Here is a 14134-nt window from a genome sequence, read left to right as displayed (position 1 = left end):
CATAGCATTGTTTTAAGTACTTGTTATACTGATTTCTCATTTGAATTTAGTTTAGAAAACCCGTCCATCTCGCTAACCATCTGGTTAAACACGAAACAAACTGATCAGCAAGGGAACAGACTGTGATACTGTCTGTGATAGTATGCATTGGAGGAACAATATCTGGTGGGGGGACCAGTATCTTCTGGACAGTATATTATGTGGACCAGTATCTGATGGGGGAACAATTTTGATCATGACGATCTTATGAAGCCTGCAAAACAAAGTATGGGTCTATTGCATCACAAATCATTTAAATTAATTAATTGAACCAGACACGATTCAAATAGAAAATTGCCAATATTTTAGAGCTAATATTTACATGTGAATCATATGTCCAATTCAGTTACTGGATTGAAATGTATTGATGTCACCAAGCCCAAAAAGGTAAAGATAAAATTGGCTGAAAATTCCCCATTATGGATCTATGAAGAGAGAACACAACATCTGAATCTAACACAGTGCAGAATGAAAATGAGAAAATAAAACGATTTGAATGAAAAAAAGTATGTTATTCACATTAAATCAATGTTTTTACAAAAGAAAACTAGACTAACAGCACATTCTCTAAAAACAAACATATCTACATTATTCAACACATCAAACAGTCATGATATCAAAATATGCCATTACATTTCTACAGTTAGCCATCAAATACTTAAACTATCTTGTTGTTAAATGTTTTAGTCCTTACAAGCACATCGCTGTTTGTTTTGAAGACAAGCCTGGGCGTATCCTTAGAATAGCTGTGCTGGGGTAATTTCTCACCATGGCCGTCTTCGTCTCTCGCCTGAGGGGAGAAATAACGGCCTCTTTTTACGAACTGACAAAATAAACAGGTGGACAGAAAATAAAGGAAAACAACATCAAACGTATGAATGGAAAGACACCGACAAAGGTAAAAGGGTGAGCATGCTTTGGGCTGCGGAATCATATGCAAGTTCTCATTATCATAAAAGAAAGCCATGTGGAAAAGTGTGTGTGTGTGTGTGTGTGTGTGTGTGTGTGTGTTAACTATGGTTAAATGTTCACATTGACAGCTGAAGAGCCTAGATGTTATATTGGCCTTATCATTATGAACTGTGAAAGAGGGGAATTCTATGAGATTGTACATTCATCTAATTTGTTAACCAGGGAGGCTGGTTAAAAGGCTACATTAATCAGATTTAAAGACTTCCATGGAGAAACAATTGTTTAACAATGTCCCAAAAATCAAGGTTAAAGGAAACAGGATAAAGGATTTAAAATCCAACAGCACCACTTTGGCACTAGACACTGTGCGGACACACATCGATAATCATTTAAATGTAACCCCCCCCCCACACACACACACACACACGCCATTGTGTCATTACCCAGTCTCCATTTTGTGCTGTGACCCTCTGGCCCTGTGCCAATTCATTTACATATAGTGCTAATGAGGTGCTGGCACAGTGGATGAGGCATGAGGGGCACACACACACACACACGCACAAATAGAGAGAGGGAGAAAGAGAGAGAGCGAGAGAGATTACCCAGTGTGAAAGTACAGTCATACAATGGGGACACCATGTCCTTTACTGGGAATCAGGCTCAACAGTTGTGTAGGACGAGACTGAGAGCATAAAGGAAAACAGACTACCTGGAGACAAACCCAAACATGGGCTAAGAAAGTGTCTACCCGCCATAGGTTAAAAATGAGTCTTCCAGAGAAGTCACGCCACCTTTTGAAACAACTTCCCTTCCAAAATAATAATTGGTCATCATTTCTAACCATCAGTTGCTGTTGCAGTGATTATGGGAGATGTCCCACTCTCCACTTTTTGGAAGGAAAGCTCTTTCAAAAGTTACTCTTCCTCAAATTACTTCTTGGCTATTAGATATTTACTTTAGGCAAATATTACCACAGCTGAGTACCCTGGAAAATTCAGTAACACTTGTAATTGCAGAAGAGACGTGATGTCTTATTGATGGCCACACCATGCCAACTAAATACAGTTGCAGTCAGGCTAAAGTGTCCGGTGTAAACATGGCATCACAGTTTCACGCCACTGGTATGTGTGCCCACTGGTGACTCCAATGCCCAGAGGGAGTGGTACAACAACTGTCACTGTGAAAGCCTCCATCTGGGCATCTGGGCCTGCCCAGGTGTGTGTGCGTTTCACCTGCCAAGAGGTGTGTTTTCCAAAAGATACTGACGGGTATACCCTCACAAATGTACACACACATACCCACAACAACAAGAAACAGACATTAATGGAGACGTCCCATTGCACAAATCCTCACACACATCTAACACAAATGCACAATTTTCCACCCACCTGGGACAACACACATCTTTGGGCCAGCCCCCTCCTTCTGTCCTCTCATTAGATTACCCAGCTAACAGGAAATGTTCCTCGAACATTCTCTTCTTGTTCCCATTTGGTTGTGGGATAACAAGCTTGTTTACGATAGTCAAGTAACTTATGTACTGTACTGCAGTTCTAAAAGTGGTCTTCATGTCATATTACAACGTTCTAGGAAGTCAGTGTTTACTAAGTTGGCTAACAGCAAAATAATGAAAATTGCTGATTGGTCCATCCAAGCCACGATTTCTAATGATCATACACCTTTACTCTAACATATATTTTTTTAAGTCGAAGCTATCTAGCTGGGCTAGTTAGACTTTCAGTGGGAGAAATAGCATTATATGACCATATCAGTGTAATGCAAGTTCAAGCTCCAGTTTCTTCCCTCAAACTCTCAAAGTGTTACCCTTTCCCTTTTTGGTATTAAATCGCTGTCAGCTATGAAATAATCACCTCCCTCACTAGGCTCTCCTGCTGCGACATGGGGGCCGAGAGGTTCCCTAGCCAGGACTGAGTCACAATGCTGACAGGTTACACACACACACCTCTATTATTCAGTGCATCTTCCTTGACACTGGATCCAGATGCTAAAGTAAATTGCAGAGTGTGTCAGAGCAGTGCAGGCAACTGTCAGCCAGTGTGTAAAGATTTGTGTCTGTTTGAGGTGATGTGACAATACTGGGGTGACGTAAAGAAGCACTCTGCCCCCTCTTGCCTGGAGGGACCTCAGAGACAAAGACAGAGATGGAATTTTACAGGTCTCTTGAGGTGTATGGAGAGATTCCTGAGCCATGAAAAAATAGGCGTATTGCAGCGGAAATTAGCTGTAAAATACAAGCTAGTGTCTCTTCACTTGGACTTTACCCTCCCTCTCTAGTGCTTTTACATGATGTGAGGGGAGGGGTGAGAGAGTGTGTGTGGTTTTTTTTCTCCACAACATCAGTTTTTATTATTCTGTATTTCTTGAACATCTATGTGAAATAAAACAGACTAGTCACTAGCTGAGCTCAAAACTGGATCAAAACTCTTCTACCCTCAGCCACCCTATCATATGTCTGAATGTTGGTATTATTCCTGGTGCACTGGATGGATGGTGTTGTGCAGTGGCAATGGTAGAAACTGAATCCTCCCCACCCGCTCGCCATAGGAGGAGATTGGGTTACGCGGACGAGGCAGCTGTAGATATTTAGCGAAACATGATGCGTCTCCACTGCCCACCCCTACGCCACCCTACTCACTATGTCCTAGCTCCCCTTTCAGACACACACAGACACAAGACACGTTTTCAGCCATGCAATTTCTTTTTGTGGAAAAACTGGAGGGTTTGTTGTGGCCAACCTTGTGGGTGCATGAAAAAGAAACATGTGGATATCACTTACACAAATGGCCTGCATGAATGTGAGAGTGTGAGACATAATATATAATCTGCACCACCTCAGCAGACAAGGCCTTTCTGTGCTGTAGCCATGTCTGTTTTCCTAATGTGGGAATTCTGTCCCTGGTTAACGCTTCACTTTGTTCCTTACTCACTGAAATACAATATCTCTTCTGTTGTGCTTTTGTTTATATATACAGAACATACATACAGCAATCATAGAAGTGTAAAATAAACTTAGATTGTAGAGTGAACTATCACTTTAAGACTAGCAATGCTTAACAAACGTGGGAGGAACCACAGCAGGCACAAGGCAACTCATGCTGTGAAAATAGATATTTTGAACAGAAAAAACTGGGTTCATGTATCTTCAAAATGATCAGACATATGTGTACTTCCATTTCAACAGCTAGTAGCATACAGAGCAATGCTAAGTGATTATGTTTGGATGAAAAATGTACTTTAGACAAACAAGGGAAAGGAATAAAGACATATCATACTTACACTGTAATTCCTTAAATATCCAAGCTTAGGTATAAGAAAGAAAGCAGAATGTTTAACTTCAGGAATCAGGACAAATAATATTTAACTTAATGACGGTCTGTCTTTGGAAAGACAATATATACTGATCATTGGAACCAATGCATGTTTGAAAGTCAACTGATCTGCATAGGGCATGAGGGTTTAAATTACTGAAACTGTGTTTCTGGATATTCAATGATGAAACCACAAGCCAAGGATTGATATTGGTTTCATGTTAATCTACTACAATGGGTACTCAGAAGCGAAAGGTCAAAACTCAGGAGCGAAATATCCAAAGTACCTAAACTTGTGGGCACCTTACCCAGCCAACTAGTGGAGATACTGTACAAAGCTGAAAGTTGGTCACTACATTTCCTAAGGATTGACAAGTGTCTTGCAGCGTCTTAATCTGAGATATCAGAAAGAGTGGATGTAGGGAGGAAGTGATTTATGTGTATTTATCACATGGCACTTTCATAATTGGTTAAGTAATAAGGCAGGAGTGTTGAGAAGGAGTTTACCTTGTTTCTCTTGAAGTAGGCTCTGCGGCAGGCGGCAAAGCACTTCTCACTGCAGAAGCTCTTCAGCTCAGTGCCCATGTTGAGGGAGTAGCGTTTGACGCCAACCTTCTGACACCACGCGCACATGATCTGGACGTTAGACACATCCTCGTCTGGGGGACCACAAACACATGATCTGGACATTAGACACATCCTCGTCTGGGGGACCACAAACACATGATCTGGACATTAGACACATCCTCGTCTGGGGGACCACAAACACATGATCTGGACGTTAGACACATCCTCGTCTGAGGGACCACAAACACATGATCTGGACATTAGACACATCCTCGTCTGAGGGACCACAAACACATGATCTGGACATTAGACACATCCTCGTCTGGGGGACCACAAACACATGATCTGGACGTTAGACACATCCTCGTCTGAGGGAACATCCCAGACAAATCTGCTGGAACTGGGACAAAGCATAATGATAGTCCAACCGCTGGCCCCCACCCCATCAACTCCGCCTCCTCCCCAACAATCTGACAGCCACCTGTCAAATCTCATCATGTGAATGATCCCACCAACAATGCATCCTGACCGTATTCCCCTTCCAGGCAAAATAGTACAGTTCTTCCTACCCCAAGGGGTTTTTGCTGCAGTCATCAAGGCAGTACGAGACATTCCAACCAGACAGAGATGCCCGAAGGAATGTCTGTGGACAAAAATTGGTTGGTGATTTTACAGAAATGTTTCAGCTGAAGTTTATCTAATTAAATTGCAGAGGGCTTCATTGGAAATTCATAAGAAAATGGAAACTAAACACTATTCAGCCCTCCATGACATCAAATGGGTCTGTCATATTAAACAATGGCTGCTGTGTAATTGCCATTGGTTTTTAGCCCCTTAGTGTAGTACTATGTTGAGAGACTTCTTCCTGTGAGACTTCCAATAACTTACAATTATCACATTATGACTAAGTGTGTGCAAAGGTGAAAAACAATGTGGCCATTAGTCTTTCACCTCCGCTCACCCCATTATCACACCGTGGTGGGTACTGGAAAGGCTTTTTCCCTTTTGTTAAACTTAATGGATCTATAGCGCAAATCCTTTTCAAAGTAAATACTAATTATCAATTAAGGGGAATAACTCCCGGGAGGCCCAAAGATAGCACCGTGGCTACAGCATGCATATTATATGCTCCTTTATGCTCCTGCTGCATGACCAATCTTGAGAGCTCTCTGTAGAGGTAGGTGTGAATGGGGGTAGAGGTTTTCCAGTGAAAAATATGTATTTCTCCTTTCAAGCAAATATTCCTGGGGAAGATCCATCCATTATTGTATCGTTTTAGAACATCTATGTTAAAAAGTCCCATGGCAACCTTGCAGTCTTGAAATAAAATGTACGGCAACAACACACAAGTTGAAGTGTTCATTTGAAAGTATCTCATTATTTCATACAAAAAGGTCACTTGAGGTGGTTTGTTTGCGTTCAGATTTCTTTGGCCTTTTTCTCATCTCTCGTTATGCGTTCTCTCAAACAGCTCACGTCTGCTGGGAGAGAGCCTGGTACTGTAATTATGCAGCGCCCATATTAAATACCTCCATCATCCAGTGTACCTGCACCTCAAAGGCCCCTCTGTTGCTCTAGCAGGGCATATAAATAATTCAAAAGGGGTGCAAGTCGAAAGGGACCATACCATCTGTTTTTCCCGCTGTGCATTGCGAGGTTGTGCGAAGCAGTGGGTACTCCTCTAGAGTGATGCCAAGGCACTCTCCTCTCCCCATGCAGGCAGATGAGCCTCTGGAGTCTCATGGCACACTTGTGGTTCAATGAAGCCCTCTGTCTGGCCAGCAGGCCATGTACATTTCCACTGAGAGTTGACTGGGTGATACTGACACTTAAACAGCTGGAGGAGGGGAAGCAGGGTAGTGTGTGCAAGTCTTTATGGACTATGGGCCCTCATCAAGTGATTGTAAAACTGACCATGGATTTGAGCACTGAAATGGATGTGATTTGTTACATTTGTATACCACTGTTTTGTATATTTTGTACCGGATTATAGGATACATTCCATTGGTCCTTAAAGTGCAAGCTTAAACACATTTTTAATTTGTAGGTGTGTGTGTGAGGTGTTTTACCTGCTGGTGGCTTGATCATGGGGGGTGGGATCAGTGGGACTATGATCGGCATGTTCCCATGCTCCCTGGTGCTGGGTGTGGAGGTGGACGGAGTGGTGGAGGACTCTGTCACTCCGTTCCTCGATGTCGGTGTAGAGTGGGAGCTATTGGCTTGGTTTGGGGAGACATCGCTGTTCTCCCCCGATCCTCCTGGGATTTTTGGCAAATAGTTTTCTGAGGGAGACAAAAGTCAGTGCATTGGTCTTTCTTGACTTACTGTATGTAAAGCAATGGAAATGGACATCATTGTTACATTTTTTTATATTTTAGTCATTTAGCAGACACTCTTATCCAGAGCGACTTACAGTTAGTGAGTGCATACATTATTTTCTATTTTTCATACTGGTCCCCCGTGGGAATCGAACCCACAACCCTGGCGTTGCAAACGCCATGCTCTACCATCTGAGCTACACTTCAGCAGTGCAGCTCTGGAAGATCTGCAGAATAGTTTGTTCCAAACTGTAAATATTGTTTTGGTGTGTATATGAATACGCTTTTAACGCAAGATGGGTATCGTTTTTGTTACCCTGGAATCCCGGTTAGCAGCTTTGATTGGATAAGGCCATATGTTTGTTCAATGACTGACGTGAATCTCTCAAATTTTATCAAGCATTATAATCAGGGGTCACCATGTAGAGATTCCAGAGACACCCGTCTAATCACCAATTGAAAAGCAAAGTGCAGTTTCCTACTAAAACACAACTACACCATAATGACTGGATGATACAACTAGAGAAGGTTTTAATCTGGATAGCCTGACTGAATTGCCTCCTCAATCATGGCGAACTACTGCCAACCCACTGGAACAAACTGGTTGAATCAATGTTGTTTCCATGTCATTTCAACAAAAAAAAATCATGTGATGACATTGAATCAATGTGGAAAGCTGATTGGATTTGCAAAAAGTAATCAACGTAAGGGAATTTCGTCTTTTTTTCACCAAACTTTTAACCTAAATCCAATGACATTTCACATTGAATTCACGTTAGTTGACAACTCAACCAAAAGTAAATGAAAACTAGACCTTGAAATGATGTCTGTGCGCAGTGGGAAGTTGCAGCAGTATGATCCTCAGCCTCTTCATCACAACATCACTTGTATTACCACTTGTGAAACTAAATTGTTTTAGCCTTTTCAAAGAATCAACAACTGCAATGTCCAGATAATAAAATATTTGTCTCCATGGTTATGCTCACCTTTCAGGACAGAGATGTGTTGTACCTCTCCATCTGGGTAGTTCCGTATGTCGATGTTGTCCTGGTCTCTCAGGTCTACCTTGTCATAGCCGTACCAGCCCAGCAGTTCGTTCATAGTGTTCTCTGCAAAACTCTGCAAGACAAGAGACACCATATTGGCCATTAGGATTAACAAACATGAACCCTGTTTCACTATTACGTCACAGTGTTATGAGGGGGGCAATAGGGATATAAGGGTTTGGTAGCATATGATTATATGAACAAGGCTCCCCGCCCCAAAAACACACAATAAAGGAAATGCAGTATTATGTGCTTGCTACATGAAACCAAGCTGCATGGTTGTTGTTTTTTATGGGTCGGCCCAATTTCCTGAACCATAATGTAATAATGTGTAATATATTCACAGTAGCAAATATTCACTAGTGGCAGAACCCTTACTAGAGATATGTGCACACGTATCAGGACAACTTGACAGTTGACTTATCCCAGACTGGTTTGATCAAGGCCTCAATTAATTATGTTTGTACCAGCACATAATCTAAGTTTTCTTTCATAGCTTCTTACAGTTGATTTCCAAAAGCAATTCACATGAGTTTCATGTAACTTTCCACAAATAGTCTATACTGATCACATCACAAAAAACCCACATTGTCTACGTATCATACATTATACAGAATTCCCAACCCATCAAACCACGAGCACTACCACAGATGTATTATTCCACTGCAAATCTACACAAGCAGTAATATCCAACCAAACCCACCTCACCTCCTTACATGTAAGGAGCACTATAATGTTATTCTATTGAGACAGAACTATCAGCCCATCATTCATTAAACCTGAAAATCTCAGTAGCACCAGAATCGTATGTAGAGAGAGAGTTTGGTCATCTTTAGAGGTGCTACTGTATGTTCATGTTGTAATTCTAACAGTTCAATTATCTATCTATGTATAAAATTCAGAAAATGATACGCTATTAGTGAGTGTTACGCTATACAGGAAACATTAACATGGCTGCCATAGAATTATGTGAAGTTAGGTAAATGGCATAAATACATATTTTTGGCTGAAATCTCTCTATATATGGCTCAGAGTAGCACTATTGTCTCGCACGGACAAAGGGGCTCACCATGGAGTAGGGTGGGTTGCCATGGAGATCACCCGCCTTGCCTGCCCATGGGCGGGCCCGCTCAGCCCGAACCTGATGAGACACGAGTCATTTCATTACATTCTGGCATTGAACTGTCAATCAAATAGTACTCAATCAAGCATTTAATTGTCAATTATGGGTTGCCCTGTCAATACCATTGGATAGGCGAAGTCATTTCATTACATGAAAGCATAATCAGCGTTAGTTATAACATCAGCTCTGAATCAGAAACTGCAGACGTGGAATCACAAGGCATGAGATACAAGTAAAATTCAGAAACAGGAAAAAGGCAATCTTCTAGAAATGCAAACACTGATATACTTATATCTTAAACCAAGAACAGACTGACACAATACTAGGCTATCTGCTACAAATGCCGATCATGTACTGTAAACATTATGTATACAAAGTTTGTAGTCACTACTATTGTCTAGGGTGGATTCTGCCGCACTAGTTCTTTCAACAACTGCTGGGGTTTTGACATGTTACAGCAGAAGAACATTGACTCAGTCAGTAAGTGCTTGCTTGACTCAGATGTGACTGCATCACATTACTCAAACAAAATGAAATGGTGTAAAGCCAGCAACAGTCATCTGTCTCTCTCTATCGTCAAGAACGTTTGCCCTCGTCTTTGCTCCCTGTTCCCTCTGTCACCCTGCCACTTCCAGAAAGAGGGAGTGGTAAAGAGAGTGGAACCCAATCTGTATGGCAGGTCATGAAAGCAGCACACAGACTTGACTCATGATGTGGTGGGAGGCAGTGCTATGGTGCAGTCTGGGAGCAGAGTGTCAACTGTCCACTGCAGATGTGCAAACTCTCTGGACTGGACTAAATCTCCTCTGGCTATCCAATTTATAATGTATCAGGCCCTACAGACCCACAGACTTTTGTTTCAGCCCAGGACTAACACACCCGATTCAACGAATCATCAACAGAGATCAAAAGTGATCAAACTCTATTTATACAAAATCGTCACAAAATACCACCATTCAAACCTAATCACAGCTCTGCAAAACACCAACTTGCTGCCACTGTTCAACTCTGGAACAGACTAAACTTCAGCAGTTTAGAATAATTATATTATTTTGATACATTAAATCAAAAGCAGTAGTTCCCTTATTTCCTTCAGTTAGCAAGAGGTGCTGCTGGTAAGGGAGAGCAGGGGGAATCCGATACCTTGTGGGCAGAAACCAGAGTAGGTTACAGTACACCATGATAAAATTCCCTAATCCGCATGCCAAGTTTCCTTGAGACGGCCCTCCTTCAGACTCTCCTGGCCCACACTTTTCCATTCCCTTGTTCACGCTCTCCTCTCTCTCCCACTGCTCTGCTTCCATTTCCTCTACCTTCCTTGACATCTGATCCTGTGCAGACGCTCAGGTTTCAGTTTTTACAGCTTAGGCAGCCTATTGCTGTATACATTCCTTTCTCCCCTGCTCTTAACCTCCACTATCCCCTATCCCACCAAGTACAGCCCCCCTCTCCTCGATTACTTACTGTGGCTTATTTTACCATGGTGCACATTAAAGCAGCACAAGATGAAGGAAACACTGTCAGACTGTTTTGTTTTTCTGATGTATGATCTCTCACAAGGGCACATTGTTTGGTGTCTTTTTTTGCCTGCTTTTTCGAACAGACGAGAGAGGAGGGAGAAAATAAATAAATTAAAGTAGCAAACGGTTTAAAGTAGCAAACAGGCCTTCAGTCTCTGGTTTAGGGAGAGCGTTATACTGTAGCATGTTTGGCAGAGAATGTTGAAGATAGTGGCTTTTGAGATAAATACTGTATCTTAATCTGAACATTGAACTAGGGCTACTTTGTCATCTGTATCCGCTATTCTTATTGGTCTTTGTTCAAGCAGTAACAATTTTGTCACACTGTGACATAAATGGCATATCTACATAATAAATCAGTGTTCATCAACTCCATGAACACATTCAGGGCCAGATGCAAAGTTTGAACCATGTTTTTCCAGGGGGACATTACTGCATCTCAGACAAAATAAATTCAATTGTAATTGTGTCCCCATATGAGTCTTGTTGTTTTAGAACAGCTTGTTGACACTACAGCACATCCTATGGCCACAAACTGTCTAGGAATGCTACTAGTCTCGAATACTATTACCGCCTCCTTCATAATCACTTATCTGGATAGGCTGACATAGAACTTGAACTCACATAAATAATTGAAAGATATACATTGTGTTTAATGTAGAAGAAAGCACCTGTATGTCTGGGTGTATAGCAGCACCTGTGACTTTTGCTGTTGTCTGGCTGCCAACAGATCTGAATTGGAGCTGTGTTCTTCCATGTTGAAGGAGAATCAATGAATCATATTTGGTTGCATGGGAGACATCCAGGATGCTCTACATATGGTGATAATTATAGATGTGTCACCTTCCACATTTTAAGCTAAGCTCATTAACAAGGAGATTGAGCAGAGGATATGGCAGCTTTGGTTTGAGTAATATTTTACAACTGCCTTCAGTCAGTCACTTCAGAGAATGAAAATTACGATTGAGTCATTTTCCCAACAGTGCAGAAAACTTTTGTCTGTCTGTCTGACACACTATGAAATTCATTAGACACTTGGGCACAATTTTCATAATTTGACTGATGGAGACAAAGAAACAAAATTACATACACATAATACCATTATGTGCTAGTCAAAATAATAGTATAGCCTTTGAGTTATCTTTCAATTTTAAATAACTGCTGTTTATCTTTATTTTGCACATGCAACTACCTACAGATATGCCACTCATTTTTTTTTTAATGCAGATAAACCTTTGAATAAATGGCATGCATTAGGGCTGAATGTAGCACACAAGAGACCAATGTCCCTAAGGGGCAATATCTGTCCCCTTTATGGATCCCAATGCAACGATTAATAAAACGTTCAAATCCAAATATTTAGCATTCCTCAAGATACTTTTTTTCTTCTCTGAAACCCAAGGCCAGTACACACACCTCTTGGAGGAGAGGAGATATGATCCACACCAAAACGTTTTTAGGCTTTCCTGACTATCTTTGTTCATAATTCATCTGAATAAATATATCAAAATAAAAACCAAGCTCTAATAACAGGACCATATCTGACTTTGCTCTGGTAATTATTCTGTATTGGCAATTATTTTTCTCAACCCAGGTATAGAATGTGTACAAACAATGAACACATGATGAAACCCCGAGACAAAGCAGCGATAGGTTCCCTGCATGCCATGTCCTCTTTTCTCCACAGTGTATTCCAGCACAGCTGGAAAATCTATTTCTCTCTGTAAAATATTTATATTAGTATATGACATGCATAGTTGTACCATCTGGTAGGTTTATACAGAACAGCATAACGCACGATAAACAATGGGCTCTTATCCGGCGCCTGTAGACACATCTGGAGTACACGCTTCGGATCGTCCACTGCAGGACAAGACAGACATCGTTTGGCTTGCGTTCACGACAGTGTAGAGACGACGTCTAGCGTTAATAATGTGAATTAAGTGTATTTCCTTTCATATATCTAAATAGTCTCCCCCTGCAGTTTTATTTTAATTTCGTAGGCTACGCTCAGTGTTGTTTCAGCGGGAGCAGCGGTAGTAATAGTAGTAGTGGCACTGTTGACGCCTTGACGGATGCAGTGGATTTTCTATTTAGCCTACTCTAATGGAATCATGTAAGGAAAACCCCACAAATGACAATAAATGGGGTCCTAATTCTCGATAATATGTTTCCCCATTCATTGACAAAAAGTACATCTACCCTATCCATTTGTATTAAAAATGCAGTGGACACTGGACTAGGTTATGAGTGGGTTTAATTAATTGCCAAAATGAATGATAATTGAACTTGATGGCTATTCAAACAATAAATTGCAGTTTAATTAATCCAATCTTCTCTAAAATGTGAAAGAGGATGCGCTTTTTACGCATCCACAGAAAATCACTCGCTTTAATGAGCGCTCTGTTTCCATGCGTAATCCTAGGCAAGTGGTCCAATATCGATCACTTACCTTCATTTCTTCGTTGATTTCCCTTTTCACGGGGTGAGCCGGTTTTCTGCTTCTTTTATTTTCGGGGGGTCTGCCCTCTTTTTCCATCTCTGCCATTTTTTATAATAGCTTTGTCAATATTTGCGGTGGATGGCTGGATAAGGCGGGGCTGCTTTAAAGTTGCCCAACGGCGAATGTCAAGCTTGGGAACAGCCCCGGAGATGTTGATGATGCTGTTGAGGGCTCGCGATGCCCGGTTAAGTCAGCCATTTTCTGCCGCTATTTTTCCACGGTCTGTGCGCAAATTGGTGTGTGACTGCCTCTGAGTGAAATGAGAGGTTGAGTGAAAAAAACATCTAGGCAAGGGGAGGAGCGTCCACTGTACATAATATGACGCTGCTGATCAGAGGTGGGCTATTGCCATGTTCACGTGCTAGTCGGAATTAGGAGACTCGGAAATGTCCGACCTGTTAATAGGTTGTAGTTCAACCTGCTCTCAGAGCATTTCGTATTATTCTGTATGTAAATTCGAGACAATCCATTTAGTATAATATGTTTTATTTCGTATGGTATGTATTCATTTGTGGATGTCCATCATCCATTTCGTATGATATGTTACTAATTACAATTTGCTTGATATGTCATGAATTTGATAAATGTACAGTATGTTCTGAATTTGCAAAACATATGATATGTTACGAATTCTAATTTGTTGTGGCTAACGTTAGCTAGGTTGCTAAGGCTAACCTTAGTTAGCTGGCTAGCGTTAGCTAGTCTAGGGGTTTGGGTTAGGGTTAAGGTTAGGAGTTAGGTTAATGGGTTAATGTTAGGGGAAGGGGAAAGGTTAGG

At 41.3% G+C, this 14134-nt stretch overlaps 1 protein-coding gene across 6 annotated transcripts in view; it reads right to left on the bottom strand.

Moving 5' to 3' along the window:
* Positions 1-13616, bottom strand: part of LOC121544786 (sine oculis-binding protein homolog A-like) — a 29936-nt gene extending 16320 nt beyond the window's left edge. Inside the window, exons 1-7 of one of the 6 annotated variants that reach the window (XM_041854931.2) lie at positions 13307-13616; positions 9281-9352; positions 8152-8284; positions 6917-7129; positions 4788-4939; positions 4249-4272; positions 734-829 (exon numbers count right to left, since the gene is read on the bottom strand). In XM_041854931.2, the coding sequence (XP_041710865.2) occupies positions 734-829; positions 4249-4272; positions 4788-4939; positions 6917-7129; positions 8152-8284; positions 9281-9352; positions 13307-13402 (786 nt within the window). In that variant the 5' untranslated portion in view covers positions 13403-13616. The remainder of the gene's footprint in view (positions 1-733; positions 830-4248; positions 4273-4787; positions 4940-6916; positions 7130-8151; positions 8285-9280; positions 9353-13306) is intronic. The other 5 variants (XM_045209115.1, XM_045209116.1, XM_045209118.1 and 2 more) reach the window with 5 other exon arrangements.
* Between the last annotated feature and the right edge of the window lie 518 nt (positions 13617-14134).

This window comes from Coregonus clupeaformis, chromosome 29, assembly GCF_020615455.1.
Source record: "Coregonus clupeaformis isolate EN_2021a chromosome 29, ASM2061545v1, whole genome shotgun sequence".
Classification (NCBI taxonomy): Eukaryota; Metazoa; Chordata; class Actinopteri; order Salmoniformes; family Salmonidae; genus Coregonus; species Coregonus clupeaformis.
The sequence above is the reverse complement of the archived record's forward strand: the minus strand, read 5'-3'. Positions and strand labels throughout refer to the sequence as shown.